This window comes from Sphaerulina musiva (genome assembly GCF_000320565.1).
Source record: "Sphaerulina musiva SO2202 unplaced genomic scaffold SEPMUscaffold_5, whole genome shotgun sequence".
NCBI classification, from domain to species: domain Eukaryota; kingdom Fungi; phylum Ascomycota; class Dothideomycetes; order Mycosphaerellales; family Mycosphaerellaceae; genus Sphaerulina; species Sphaerulina musiva.
The window spans coordinates 471,479-483,443 of record NW_016017387.1 but is presented as its reverse complement, the minus strand read 5'-3'; the positions used below and the strand labels follow the sequence as shown (position 1 = coordinate 483,443).

The 11,965-nt window shown below is 51.3% G+C and overlaps 6 protein-coding genes across 6 annotated transcripts; all 6 read right to left on the bottom strand.

The window, feature by feature from the left end:
• Positions 1–944: 944 nt before the first annotated feature.
• SEPMUDRAFT_149159 (Allantoicase) lies at positions 945–2,775 on the bottom strand. The gene is made up of 2 exons (XM_016905379.1): positions 2,520–2,775; positions 945–2,410 (listed from the first exon to the last, which is right to left on the bottom strand). Exons 1-2 carry the CDS (start codon positions 2,629–2,631, stop codon positions 1,416–1,418), a joined length of 1,107 nt encoding a protein of 368 aa, XP_016760625.1. The 5' UTR covers positions 2,632–2,775; the 3' UTR covers positions 945–1,415.
• Positions 2,776–3,114: 339 nt separating this feature from the next.
• SEPMUDRAFT_149157 (amine oxidase) lies at positions 3,115–5,296 on the bottom strand. Its single transcript, XM_016905378.1, has 4 exons — positions 4,785–5,296; positions 4,426–4,656; positions 4,140–4,277; positions 3,115–4,078 (listed from the first exon to the last, which is right to left on the bottom strand). Exons 1-4 carry the CDS (start codon positions 5,140–5,142, stop codon positions 3,189–3,191), a joined length of 1,617 nt encoding a protein of 538 aa, XP_016760624.1. The 5' UTR covers positions 5,143–5,296; the 3' UTR covers positions 3,115–3,188.
• Positions 5,297–5,604: 308 nt separating this feature from the next.
• Positions 5,605–8,750, bottom strand: SEPMUDRAFT_149156 (mRNA splicing factor). Its single transcript, XM_016905377.1, has 2 exons — positions 8,380–8,750; positions 5,605–8,232 (listed from the first exon to the last, which is right to left on the bottom strand). The coding sequence occupies exons 1-2, from the start codon at positions 8,736–8,738 to the stop codon at positions 5,751–5,753; spliced, it is 2,841 nt and encodes a 946-aa protein (XP_016760623.1). The 5' UTR covers positions 8,739–8,750; the 3' UTR covers positions 5,605–5,750.
• A 477-nt stretch (positions 8,751–9,227) lies between these two features.
• Positions 9,228–10,016, bottom strand: SEPMUDRAFT_149154 (uncharacterized protein). Its single transcript, XM_016905376.1, has one exon. It carries the CDS (start codon positions 9,772–9,774, stop codon positions 9,289–9,291), a length of 486 nt encoding a protein of 161 aa, XP_016760622.1. The 5' UTR covers positions 9,775–10,016; the 3' UTR covers positions 9,228–9,288.
• A 729-nt stretch (positions 10,017–10,745) lies between these two features.
• Positions 10,746–11,748, bottom strand: SEPMUDRAFT_65636 (uncharacterized protein). The gene is made up of 3 exons (XM_016909726.1): positions 11,736–11,748; positions 11,598–11,676; positions 10,746–11,538 (listed from the first exon to the last, which is right to left on the bottom strand). Exon 3 carries the CDS (start codon positions 11,063–11,065, stop codon positions 10,880–10,882), a length of 186 nt encoding a protein of 61 aa, XP_016760621.1. The 5' UTR covers positions 11,066–11,538; positions 11,598–11,676; positions 11,736–11,748; the 3' UTR covers positions 10,746–10,879.
• On the bottom strand, positions 10,746–11,765 carry SEPMUDRAFT_85559 (signal recognition particle, SRP9/SRP14 subunit; the record flags this gene model as incomplete). The annotated part of the gene is made up of 3 exons (XM_016910390.1): positions 10,746–11,538; positions 11,598–11,676; positions 11,736–11,765. The coding sequence occupies 3 exons, from the start codon at positions 11,763–11,765 to the stop codon at positions 11,231–11,233; spliced, it is 417 nt and encodes a 138-aa protein (XP_016760620.1). The 3' UTR covers positions 10,746–11,230.
• Between the last annotated feature and the right edge of the window lie 200 nt (positions 11,766–11,965).

The following is an 11,965-nucleotide window of genomic DNA, read 5'->3' as shown; positions in this document are numbered from 1 at the left end:
CCTACTACTCCTCCTCCTCCTCCTCCTCCTCTCTCTCTCTCTCTCTCTCTCTCTCTCTCTCTCTCTCTCTCCTCTATATAACATCCAACACCTACAACCATCCAGTTATACCCTACTGTATCTACCTCTTCTATCCCCAATTATAGTAGTTACAGTAGTATATACATAATCCCTCGCCCTAAAACAACGCCTACGTAAACGATAACGTAGATAGCGTAGTATAGCGTAGCCGTACGCCCTAGCGCTTATCTCACTTACTACCTATACTACCTATATAACCTACTACCTTAGGAGGTAGGAGATACATCTAACCCTTATCACTCACTAACGTATAGTACTTGAACAGAACTAAACTAGGCTAGACCTTATCGGACCCCGTACGTCCCTAGCTACGTAAGGGGTTCGTTCGGAATAGATAGATAGATCTGAATCGGTCCGGACCGTATCTACTATAGCTTCTTCTTCTTCTCTATATATTAGGTAGATAGGTAGGTAGGTAGGTAGGTATAGGTATATCCTATCTAATACCGATGCCGATTGCCTATAGATAAATCGGATAGAAGTAGATAGAGTCTATGTTTGATCTTACCTGTAGCCAAGTATATATATATATATATATACATAGATTAGATCGGAAGGATAAAGGTGAGGCAAACATGGTTATTTGATATGATGACAATGACAGGGATATAAGGGGAGACAAGCAATTTGGGGCGTTTGCGGCGGCTCTTTTGGTGTGGAACTGTGGGATCGGGTTCGGTGGTTTGAGATTTCGTTTTTAGGATTTGGCTGGGATGGGTCTGATGAACTGGGGATGGGATGGGATGGGACAGGATAGGATAGGTTGATTTTCGGAGGTTGGAGGAGAAGAGGATGGGATGGGATGGGATGGGATGGGATGGGATGGGAGAGAGAATATATTTGAGGGGAGTCTCTTGCGGGGGGTTTTGTATTGATTGTTAGTTGGTTGATTGATATGTGAATAGAACTAGCAGATGGATGAGAAGGGAGTTCCTCTGGCTCGAAAAAGATATGTATGTAGGTAGATATTCTTTCGTGGAGTCTCCTACGGGTACTACATACCTACCTTATGCTCTCTCTCTCTCCCTCAGAGATGGGTACATGATCCATAGTTCGTCACGGGGGTCCGATCATGCCGTGGCATAAGCAGTCTCGGCATCACTGAACAGCAGCCTCATCTCTGTGATGTCTTGCGGCCATCATCGCGCTGGGCGGCTCAGCGTCGGAGGCCCGATCATCAGGAGAACACGCGGAGGCCCAACCGCAGCAGGTGGCTCCATCGAGACGATTCGCTCTTCGAACACTCCGTAACACGTGCACCAATAAAGAGCCCAGCGTTGATGTTCCTGACATACCTAGGGAGCAAAGAATGCTCTTCCCCCGGTCGGCCCCGTCTAAGCTCTCCTGCCAAAGACACGGATTCGCTTGACACCTCCATCGGGGATGATCACCAACTTCACGTATCCATATGCCTGATCGATCTGGGACAGCTCCTGCTTGGTGTACTCGTGCTCCTTATCCGGACCGGTCTTTTGGGGCGTCAGAACCTCGACCCACTCACTGCCATCAGCACTCGGGGCATTTTCCGCAGCGGGAGCAGCGAACACTTGCACTTTTTGTGGAAAATTGCCTCGGAAGTGTGCAGTATCAACCACAATCTTCTCAATCAGACCCGGGATGCCGAGCTTGATGATCGTCCAGTCCACATGTTCTCCTCGAGATCTCTTCGTCTCCCATCCATCTCCCATATCCACGCCTCGTCCGGGTAGGAGCAGATTGTCTTTGGTGCCAAAATGCTGATCTGAACATGAAACTGCCACACCTCCATTCACCGTCGCCGCCAGATCAAACACCTCATTCACATCCTGTGGAAGAACAGGCACGACCTGTCCAAACAACCGAAACCGTGCAATTCCTCCATCGGGAAACATCTGCAACCTCACATGCGTATACGCCTTCTCCGTCAACGCAGGTAACAACCAACCATGTCTCTGACTCGGTCCACACTCTTGCCTCGCCAAAATCGTATCCACCCCTCTCTTCTTCCCACCATCCCAAAACTCCGCCTTCTTCACCTCCTCTTCTTCCTCTTCCCCGCCCACAAAAACCCCTTGCACAGCAACCTCGGGCGCATGATTCCCATTGAACGCAAACGTATCAATTTCCACTCCCTTGACTCTCCCACTCGCGACCCCCAATCGAATCACCACCCAATCAAACTCTTCTGTATTGTGTCGACGGGTCTCCCATCCATCATACCAAGCACCCGAAAAGACAAACACGCCCGGTTTGCGAATCGGAGGGGTTGGCGTGGTAAGATTTTCGGCGGCAGCGAACCATTCGTCGGAGAAGGAGATGATGCGCGATCCGAGAGCTTTGTTGATGAGGTCTGAATTATAGAGATATTCATTAGTTACACTTGAGGTCTTGTCTGTCTTGTCTGTTTCTCTGTCTGTGCTAGAGTTGAATTGGGAGATTCTCGGTTTTGGGTACGTTACCTATGCTGTCGGATTTGAATGTTGCGTCGATTTCGTCTGCGGGAATGGATTTTACGACCGAGTCAATGACTTCTTGGGCTGCGTCGGCTGTGAAGACTTGGGCTTCGGCCATGGTGGGTATGTTGGATTTGGAGAGCTGTTGTTAATCCTCAGGAACTGGTGCTGCAGTGTGGGAGAGAGAGAGAGAGAGAAAGGAAGAGAGGGAGAGAAAGTAGTGAGTCGGGTTTATCAAAGAAAGACAAGGTCGTCTTGCTAACCGTACCTTACTGTATCTGCCTTACCTAGTAAGTACATGTATTCTTGCGGTGGAGTAGTTCAAGGTCGCGAACCCTATCGATAACTCTCCACGCTATCAGGTATTAGAATCGAGTCACAACCATAGCTCGGCCACCTCCGCCGGCGGCGTCGCGGCTTTCTCGATTTGCCAGACGTGTTTTTCACACTTGAGACTACCGAGTGAAGAAGACGGGAGTCTTATCGCCTGCTGGAGGTCTTGGTGGAGGCGAGGATGAAGAGGTCAAACTGAGTGCAATGAATAGCAGCATACATTCTGTATGCATCAGCAACATTTCTGTGCTATACCATCTGTGCTAGCTTGTGTATAGATTGAGTAAAATGTGCAACATGCGCCATGACCCCCTTCCCAGTCTTCCATAATGCACATCCTCCTTAGTCAATGCTGACCATGTCACCTCCATCGTATGCAATGCCAAACGTGTTCAGAATGTTCTTCGCAGCCTTCTCTCCTGTGGCAAAGGCGCCATGCACACAGCCATTAGCCACCATCGTGCAATGTTCGCCAGCAAACTGAAGTCTGGAACCTTTATGGTTCTCCAACGCATTGAGCAGCAACTCGGGTTCGTCCCCGACTTTGTCTGCAGAGTATGATCCGTAGCCCGCGAGCGGATCCTGTGTCCAATGGGTAGTCTCAACGTTAATCAGACGGGGAAGCGTTTTATATGGCTCAGTTCGAAGCAGCTTGAACAATGGCTCAAAGAACTTATAGATGGCCTGTTTATCGGTCATTGCTTCAATGCGTTGAGTCAAGGGCTCCGCGATCTGCACACACAGCTCCTTGCCGCCCGTCATAATCCAGAGATTGATCGTTACTGTCGCATAATTGAGAATGTTGTCGGGCTCGTTTGAGCTGCTCGAGCTGGGAGAAGTAGAGTACGAATCTTCCTCGAGTGCGGGCGGTGTAGGATAGAACATGAACTGATCATTGTCCTTGCTCCAGAAAACATCTGCAAACTCAAAGAATATCTTGCCTAATGCGCCATATGAGAACTTTGAGAGTGCAAGCTGCATATCATCTGGAAGTGGAGGGTCGAATGTGACCAGATTCCGCCTCAGTGCTCCCAATGGCAGGGTCGAAATGACAGCATCAGCTTCCATGACAGCGACGTTACCACTGGCATCATGATATTCGAGAGTACATGAGCCGTCCTCGCTCCAGGAGATGTGATCGACAGTCTTGTTGAGGTGGACTGTGTCTGGCAGCAGCGAGTCAGCTACCCACTTCACCACGTTGTCATAGCCACCTTTCATGTACAGGTTGCCTGTGGAGGTACGCCACTGTCAGCAGAGCAAGCGATCGTGATAAGGTTAAGCCAGACTCACGTTCAGTGACGAAATAGGAAAGGTGTCTGGCAGATGCGGTTTCAATCGTGGTACCAATCCACAGCTCTACCTCTTTGAAGGCTTGAGGCGCCCAAAGGCGCTCATCTTCAGTGATCAGCTCGTGTTTGTCAACGAAACCTGGTAGAGTTGGGTCAGAAGCAAATCTCTTGAAGATGCGGACTGTCTCAGTGGTCTGTCTTGAAGCCCGTCGAGATGGTGGACTTGAGCTCAGTGAGACATGGAGCATCGGGGACAAATCCCAACCGTTGTTGCTTTCCGTACTTACTGTTGACAAAGTCCGAGGCCGTCTGATCAGGTGCATCTGGGTGAGTCTCATACCACCATTGCATGTGATCAGCGGCCTCATCAGCGACCTTCTTCGCCTTGAATTGGGCGCCTGCGCGGCCCTGCTCAGTGTAGTAGAGCGGCAGACCATCATCGTAATAGTAATCTAGCTTTAGCTTCGAGATCAGCTTGACCAGCTTATTCTGCGATGTCTCGTGGAGCCATGCGGCACCTTTGTTTCTAATGTTAGCAAGGGAAGCCAGAGGCCCTGGGGTGAAGAAGCCTTGCGGCAATCTACGAACCAACACAGGTCTGCAAAGCTCAGTATCAGCATTTGCAAGTTCGTGCTTGAGGACTAACCAATATCTCTTGGTGCTCCTGCTTCGTTGCGAGTGGTGTGGATACGTCCACCTATGCGATTGCGTGCTTCAAGAATCACAACATCGACGCCATGACGCTGAAGGCAAGACGCGGCACGGAGACCTGAGATTCCCGCACCCAACACAACGAGCTTGACCTTCTTTCCTTCAGCTCCGGTCCTGGGTGCCAGCTTATCAACTGCCGCTGGAGTCTCTGCCTGCAAGGTCGTGCTAGGCGAGACAGAGATGGAATCTTCACCCAGGCCGGAGCCACGATTGGAAGGTTTCTTGGGGGGACTGGCACATATATGCGTAGTTTGGTGGTATAAGTGAGCCATGTTGTTTTGACACGCTGACATTCAGCTGCGCTGTGTGATGCTTTTAGTGTATGGTATGCCGAGTCGAAGGGACGGACGGACGGAGGGACGTGTGGAGCAGGTGTTGGGGACGATGAGGGCTGATTCTGGTGTCAGTAGTAGTTCTATGGGGAGAACGAAGCCGTTGTTATTGTCGTCGTCGTTGTTGTTGTTCGTGGGTGGAAGAAGGGAGTAAAGCAGCAAAAGGTAAGGTAATAATAGCGCCGAGCATGCAAGGAGACCTGGAAGAGCAGGCTTGCTGGCACGTGCACAACCTAGCGTGGGATGTGACGGATGTCATCATGGCGGAGATATCCGGCGTAATGAACAACCGGGAACGGACCGGTTCCTTACATGTACTTATGCACGCTCGAAATGGATAGACTGGATAGTGCTGCCGAGATCAGCCTCAAGTTCTGTTTCTCGCCGGTTGCCGGTGAGCGATTGCGCAAGGCCGTGGTTGATGGTTATCACAGGTAGCTTGACGTACCTATGTACCTGGTCCTAGCTAGGTTATAGGTACCTGTATCTCATATGTACTACCTCCCCCTAGGAGGTAAGACACAAAGAGAGGAGACACAACCCCATCGGGCTCTTGTATCATCGTCTACCTATTCCAATGCTTTCGCAACCATTTTCAACACCTCTTCTGTGGTCTTCCCACCATTCTCAGGTGCTTTTCTGATCGCAGCCCACTTCTCGCCATGCTTCGGTTCATTCTCCACACAACTCTCCACAACCTGTCTGACCTTCTCCTCAGTCCCATGCTGTAGTAGAAACTTGTACCACCAAGCCCACGAATCACCATAGTCCGGGTCCAGTGTCACAGCCTTCTTGAACCATGTATCCGCCTTGTCCAGTTTACGTTCTGACCAGAAGATTCGCGCCGCAGTCACAAATAGGATAGGATCATTTTCAACTTTTTGTATAGCTTCCAATATCCTTGGTTTGCGTTGTGTCCTCGCTTCCAGATTCCAGATGCGTTCTGCCCATAGGAGACCAGATTTGGGACATTCCTGTAGTGCTTGTGCCATCTTCTGGCTCGCAGCCGGGTTGGACGTCGAAGTATTTGCGCTGTTATTAGCTCTCTTTGCAGCTCGAATTTCTAGTCGCACGGACTCGGTCCAAATTTGAGGATTGGCAGGAATTTGCTTCCGTGCGCGGTCAAGAACCGAACGTGCTTTGACGACGACGCCCATTTTCTCTTCTAGCCGTGACCACAGTAACCACAACGGAACAGACTTCGGGCAGCGATCTGCACCATTTCGGTAGGCCTCGCGTGCTTGTGGAAGGTTTCCTTTAGCTTCGTAGATTTGACCTTTGAGCATCCACAATTTGTCGTTCTTAGGAAACGCGTCGAGTCCTTCGATTACCAGCTCCAGTGCGCGGTCGCTATTGCCAGTCTGGCGTTCGAATGCAGCACTGCGAACGAAGACGCGATCGGTACGCGCTTCCTGTCGGGCTTGCGCAAGGAGCAGACGAGCGCGGTCTTCTTGCCCGTTATCAGCTTCCAGTTTGACGGCCGCCAGGTAGATGTCCTCGTTCTCCGGGTTCTTCGAGAAAGCTTCACCGAGCACACGGCGAGCACCTTCAACGTCTCCAGCGAGCCACTTCTCTCTGGCAAGCTGCATCCATAGTTCAGAAGAATTCGGAATAGACTTGACAGATTCTTCGAGTATGGCCCAGAGTTGTTCCTTGGTTCCATGAGTCCGTTCCAGATCTGCCGCGGCAATCCAAACACTCTTGCGGTTGTAAAACTCCTTTCTGGTGATGGCATAGATCGCTCTGGCAGTCTCATATCGGCCTCTGTTGGTCGACGATTTGGCATCATCAAGCCAGATCTGCTTTCGGTCGTCGTCTGCATCAAGACTCCAAGCAATCGTCTCTTTGATGATGGCACGACAGGTAAGTGGTGCCCCTTCTTCCTCGCACACTTCTGCTTGTTCGATCCACTGTTCACGTTTCAGCATGGCAGATTCGCGCTGCAACGCTTTAATCGCCCGCTCCATGACCTTGTAAACCATAGCCTCTTGACCAGTCTGTTCCTGGAGACGTGCGGCTGCGATCCAGATTTCGAAGCTCGCAGGCACGGCCTTTCGCGCCTTGTTCAGCACGACTTGTGCCTGCTCAGGCGTCTCGAGACGTGCGAGTGCAAGCCACAGCTCAGTAGATAGTGGGATGATCTCTGTAGCTTTGGCAAGCAATAGCTTCGCGTCTGCTGGATCCTCTTCAAGATTCACAGCCTGCTTCCATATCGCAACAGACTGAGGGATATGATCCAATGCCTTTCGCAAGACTCGCTTCTTAGCCGCAGGGACAGCTTCCAAGCTCGAGGCCTCTAGCCACAGCCGCACTGATCGGTCGTTGTTCTCGATTGCCTTGGCTGCAATAATTTTGGCGTTTGCATTGTCGTTCAGGCGGATGCTCTCCAGCCAGACATCTTCGCTTTTCGGACACATTTCACAGCCACGACGAATGACGTTTCTTGCAGCGACAATCTTTCCTGCATATTCTTCCAGACGTGCGGCCGCAATCCACCCCGGACCGTGCCTGGGATTGGTCTTGATGACCGACTCCAGCAGAATTCGCGCTCGGCGAATATCGCCAACTGGAATCTCTCCAGCTTTCAGCTGGGAGTTGGTTAATGCAGTCATGTAGCCTCTCGGATCGACAGTGGTACTCGTCCCTGATGCAAAAGAGGTCTCGGCCCCAGCAGCCTTGTCCAGACGTGCCTTCAGGACCTTATCTCGCGCAGCTCCGATGTCCGCAAAGTTGGTCATGGTTCCATCGACCTGCTCGCTTGATCCGCCACTGCCATCTGCCTCGGTAGCCATTCCATCGTCTTGAATCTCAGAGCCTAGTTGCCCTGCGTCCCTCTGACCTGCCAATACACTGTCGGGAACGGCGTAGAAGCGCTGCTTCAAATTCTGCTTGCTCCTCCGATTCTTGCCCGTCAAGTCTCCCACTTCGGGTATCTCGTGCCACTCTTCATCGCTGACGGTGCCCAGTGCACGCTTCAGGTCGGCAAACTGCTGTGAGATTTTCGGATTCTTCGCTTCGTACTCTTCTCGTTCCCGGCGCTCGCGGTCTTCCCTATGATTCCTCAAGTCGGCATATTGTCCATGTAGAACGGGTGGTGATGTGCGCTGCAGAGAAGATGAACATGGATATTTCAATTTCAAAGGTGCATAGGAAATGTGCTAAAGGAAGGGCATGGAGAGCAGAGGGAGAGCGACTGACCTTGATATCTTCCGGCGCTTCTGCATGCGGTCGTCGACGTCTTGGTAGATGCGGTCGGCCTCGTCGTCCTCGCGATCATAATTGCCGCTGGCGAACAAGCCTTCTTCGTTCTCAGCGTCCCGATAGCGCTCTTCGTCCTCGGCATCGTCCTGCTTTTTGTCGAGCTTGTACGCGCTGGAAGGGTCGATACCAGCATCCGCAGCGCGTTTGGCGAGTGCCGCTTTGATCTGCTCTTCACTGGGCCCTTCTCGCGCTGGGCCCAAGTCGGACCGTGTTGTGAAGCCAGTCGCACCACGCCCGAGACCAGCGACATAGTTTTCTGGAGCCGCTTGCGACAGGAAGTCTTTGCGTCCGGACATCCTTGCTGAGGGCGAATGTGGCCGTCTTTGCTACGGATGATGCTGAAACAGCGGGAGCTGTTGAAAGCACGGGCATGTATGTAGGTATTGGCGCGAGAACAACTGCAAGATTCATGCGTCCGCTGACTCGCGACTAATCATGACTCGCGCTATAGGTAAGGCTGAAGCCCTAGGTAACCGAGGTTGCTCCGTTGGTTGGAGAACTGTTGGCTCTTCGAGGACAGAAAGCTCCCGTCCAACTTCTAAGTAAGGACAGTGTCAAGATTCAAGTACATACAGTAGCGAAGTCGTCGAACTATTGACGTTATTACGACCGCCCCAATTGTATCTTCTGCCCTCTTTGATTGCCGAGGAGTTTGGAGGCTCGGCCTTGCATAAGGGATCCTACCAACTAGAGCCACACAAAACGATGTCTTTCGCCAACCTGACGTCCATTTGACAGAAGAGCTAGAGTGATGAAGACAGGAAAGCGGACTAGAGAGCTGTCAGCTCAGAGTAGAGTATCGTTGACGACAGGTACGGCATATGTGCAGCAGGTGATGGCTTCATGCTAACAATCCATAGACACTCCCCAAATACCAATAAAACTATGTAACCACCACTTTCCATGCTCATCGCGTTCCCACTTCGCCTCTCTGATTGCTTCAACGCTCGTCTGCTCTCGCCCGCTGATTCTGACATGCACAACAACGGTGGCACAACCACGCTTCTCGTCTATATCGGTCGTCAAGTCCAGTACCTCTTCACGATATTTGGGGAACTTCTTTGCGACACCACGCAATACCTCCAATCCCTCCTCGAAGGTTAATGCTGTAGGCTTCGAGACGTTGTAAATCCACGTCTTGAAGTGCGGCGAGACGTGTTCTAAGACGGCTTTTGCTGTTGGCGAGCCGAGTTCGAAGTCGCGTTCGTTCACCATCTTGATGTTGCTCGTAGAGACCTCCTCTAGAGTCGCGGCCAGACTTTTGCTTGGAGAGGTGCTAGCAAGGCTCTTGTTGGCAGGCAGAATGTATCGAGGTTTCGCTCTATCGGACATAGTGGTGCAGCTTGTCGCTAGTGTCCTAGCGTGCAGCGCGCAATCAATGGTCGAGACTCGAGAAATTCCTTGCCCTCCGACTCAAGTTTTGGTCATGCCTCTCCGCCCTCTCGCCCTCTCGCCCTCTCTCTCTTTCTGTCTCTCTTTTTCTGTCGTCCCCTCCCTCTCTCTGTCTCTCTGTCTCTCTACCTGTGGCTGCGCTAGCTGCGAGGCTCGCTTGCGCGTGGAGCGGGTCGCCGGGATTCCTCACTTTTGGATTTCGGGTCAAAGTGAAGCTCCACTCTCCACAGTCCACAGGCACCAACTAATTGGTACAGCTCCACGTGAGCCGGCAGTATACTGGGTGCGGTGCAGATGTCCCTGCATGCATTACTTCTATTGGAGGCATCGGACCTCCGGGCGGGGCCCCGCGCCGGGCCTCTGCTGTGTAGTGAAGCTTAAATTGACCAATGTTGTCCTGTTGTCCTGTCCAATGGCCAATTGGTGCAAAAAGACTCCATCGCCTTGACATGACATGGCTTGTTCTGCTTGCAGACCCCACATTCCAAGATTTCTTAATCAATAATGATTTTAAACTGCCTAAATTTCAAGAGTTCGTGCACAAAATTGATTTCACGGAAAAAGAACGCGATATGTACAATGCCCTTTGGGCCTTTACCACTCAAGCTCAGGGCATCTTGAGGACATACGAAGACATCTGTCGGTAGAGGCTGACCAACTTCTGGCGCCGACGTGCACATACTGGAGATTCTTCTACGACTGCAAAAATGCTGCAACCACTGGAAGCTCTGCGGCTGTGGCGAAAGGCTCGCAAACCTGCTCGCTCAGCCAGAGATCCAGAAGACAGTGGCCCTGACTCCGGAGAATGCAGAATAAAAAGGCACCACAAGAAGTCTTACAGGTCCAAATTGAGTCGCAAGAAGATTGCAGCTCGTCCTAGCGGGGGAAATATGTGTATCAAACCTCTCTTGAGCATTTCGATTGATGGCTTTGGGATAGCATCCATCTATCCTCTCGCACAATTTGGCCGAATATGAGAACGATCCAGCTATTTTTTGTTTGAATGTGGGGGCAAGACCTTAGGCACCGCAGTCACGATATCCTGCTAGCAATTTATGAAGCCTTGCTGACCTCGGGCGCGAAGTCGGCGAGACATTGCATCGCATACTCTCTCCTCGCGATCAAGCAGTCTTCGGTGTCTCAGATCTTCAAAGCCACGTACAGCCCATCGCTTCATTGGATGGTGCCTTCTTGAATCCAGCTGACAGCCATGAATCATCATCCATATCATGTCCACCACATCATGTCCATCATATCATGCCCTCTCGGGACATCTTCGCGGGTGTGATGTCTCCTCCTCCTCCTCCAATACCACACCCCCTTCAATCCCTCGTCCGCCTATCCCGTTCTCTAGGTGCCGCTAGCTTTCAAAAACTTCTCCGCCCCTTCGTTATGATCATTTCTTACTCGCCGAAGCAGCCTTCCCCTTGACCTTCTTCCTCTTACTACGATCTCTCTTCTTCAAACTCTGCATTCCCGTTTTACACACTTCTGCATATTTCGCGAAGAAGCTTTCCAGATCATCTGGCTGGACAATAGTGCTGAGTTTGATCTTTTGTGCGGTGGTCTTTTTCGAGTCTTTGGACTGTGATTTCCCGTCTGTGGCTCGGATGATTATGGGGAGAGGATCTGACGGAGGGTTGAGATCGTGGAGAGGGTCGAGGGTTTGCGATGGGTTGACTGGTGTTGATGCGGGGTAGGTCACTGAGAAGTGGGTTAATGTCGTTGGAGGCGGTGGTAGAAGGGAGGGAGGGGAGATGTACATCGTTTCTGTGTGAGGAAGATGGAGCCGTGGCCCTTTTCTTGGGTTTTAGCAATTAGGGAAGTGAGTTTTGTAAAGAACTGGAGGAAAGTGGTGAGTTGAGCGATTCATGTGGTCTTGTGGAGAGGATGATGTTTACCTCATCGTTGCCGAGATGTGCTTTCGCCATGTTGATGTGTGTGTACATGTATGTAGTACCTAGGAGGTTGTACTGGACAGCGATACGAGACCTGTCGTACACTCACGGTCCATATTCGAGGTGGGGCGAGCCTTGAACTTTGAACTTTAAACCCTGCAGCCGATCGCCCTCGCCTTCGGTGTGGAGAAAAATGTTTAGGTAGGTACTTTCAGTTTCGATCTTTCTGTCGC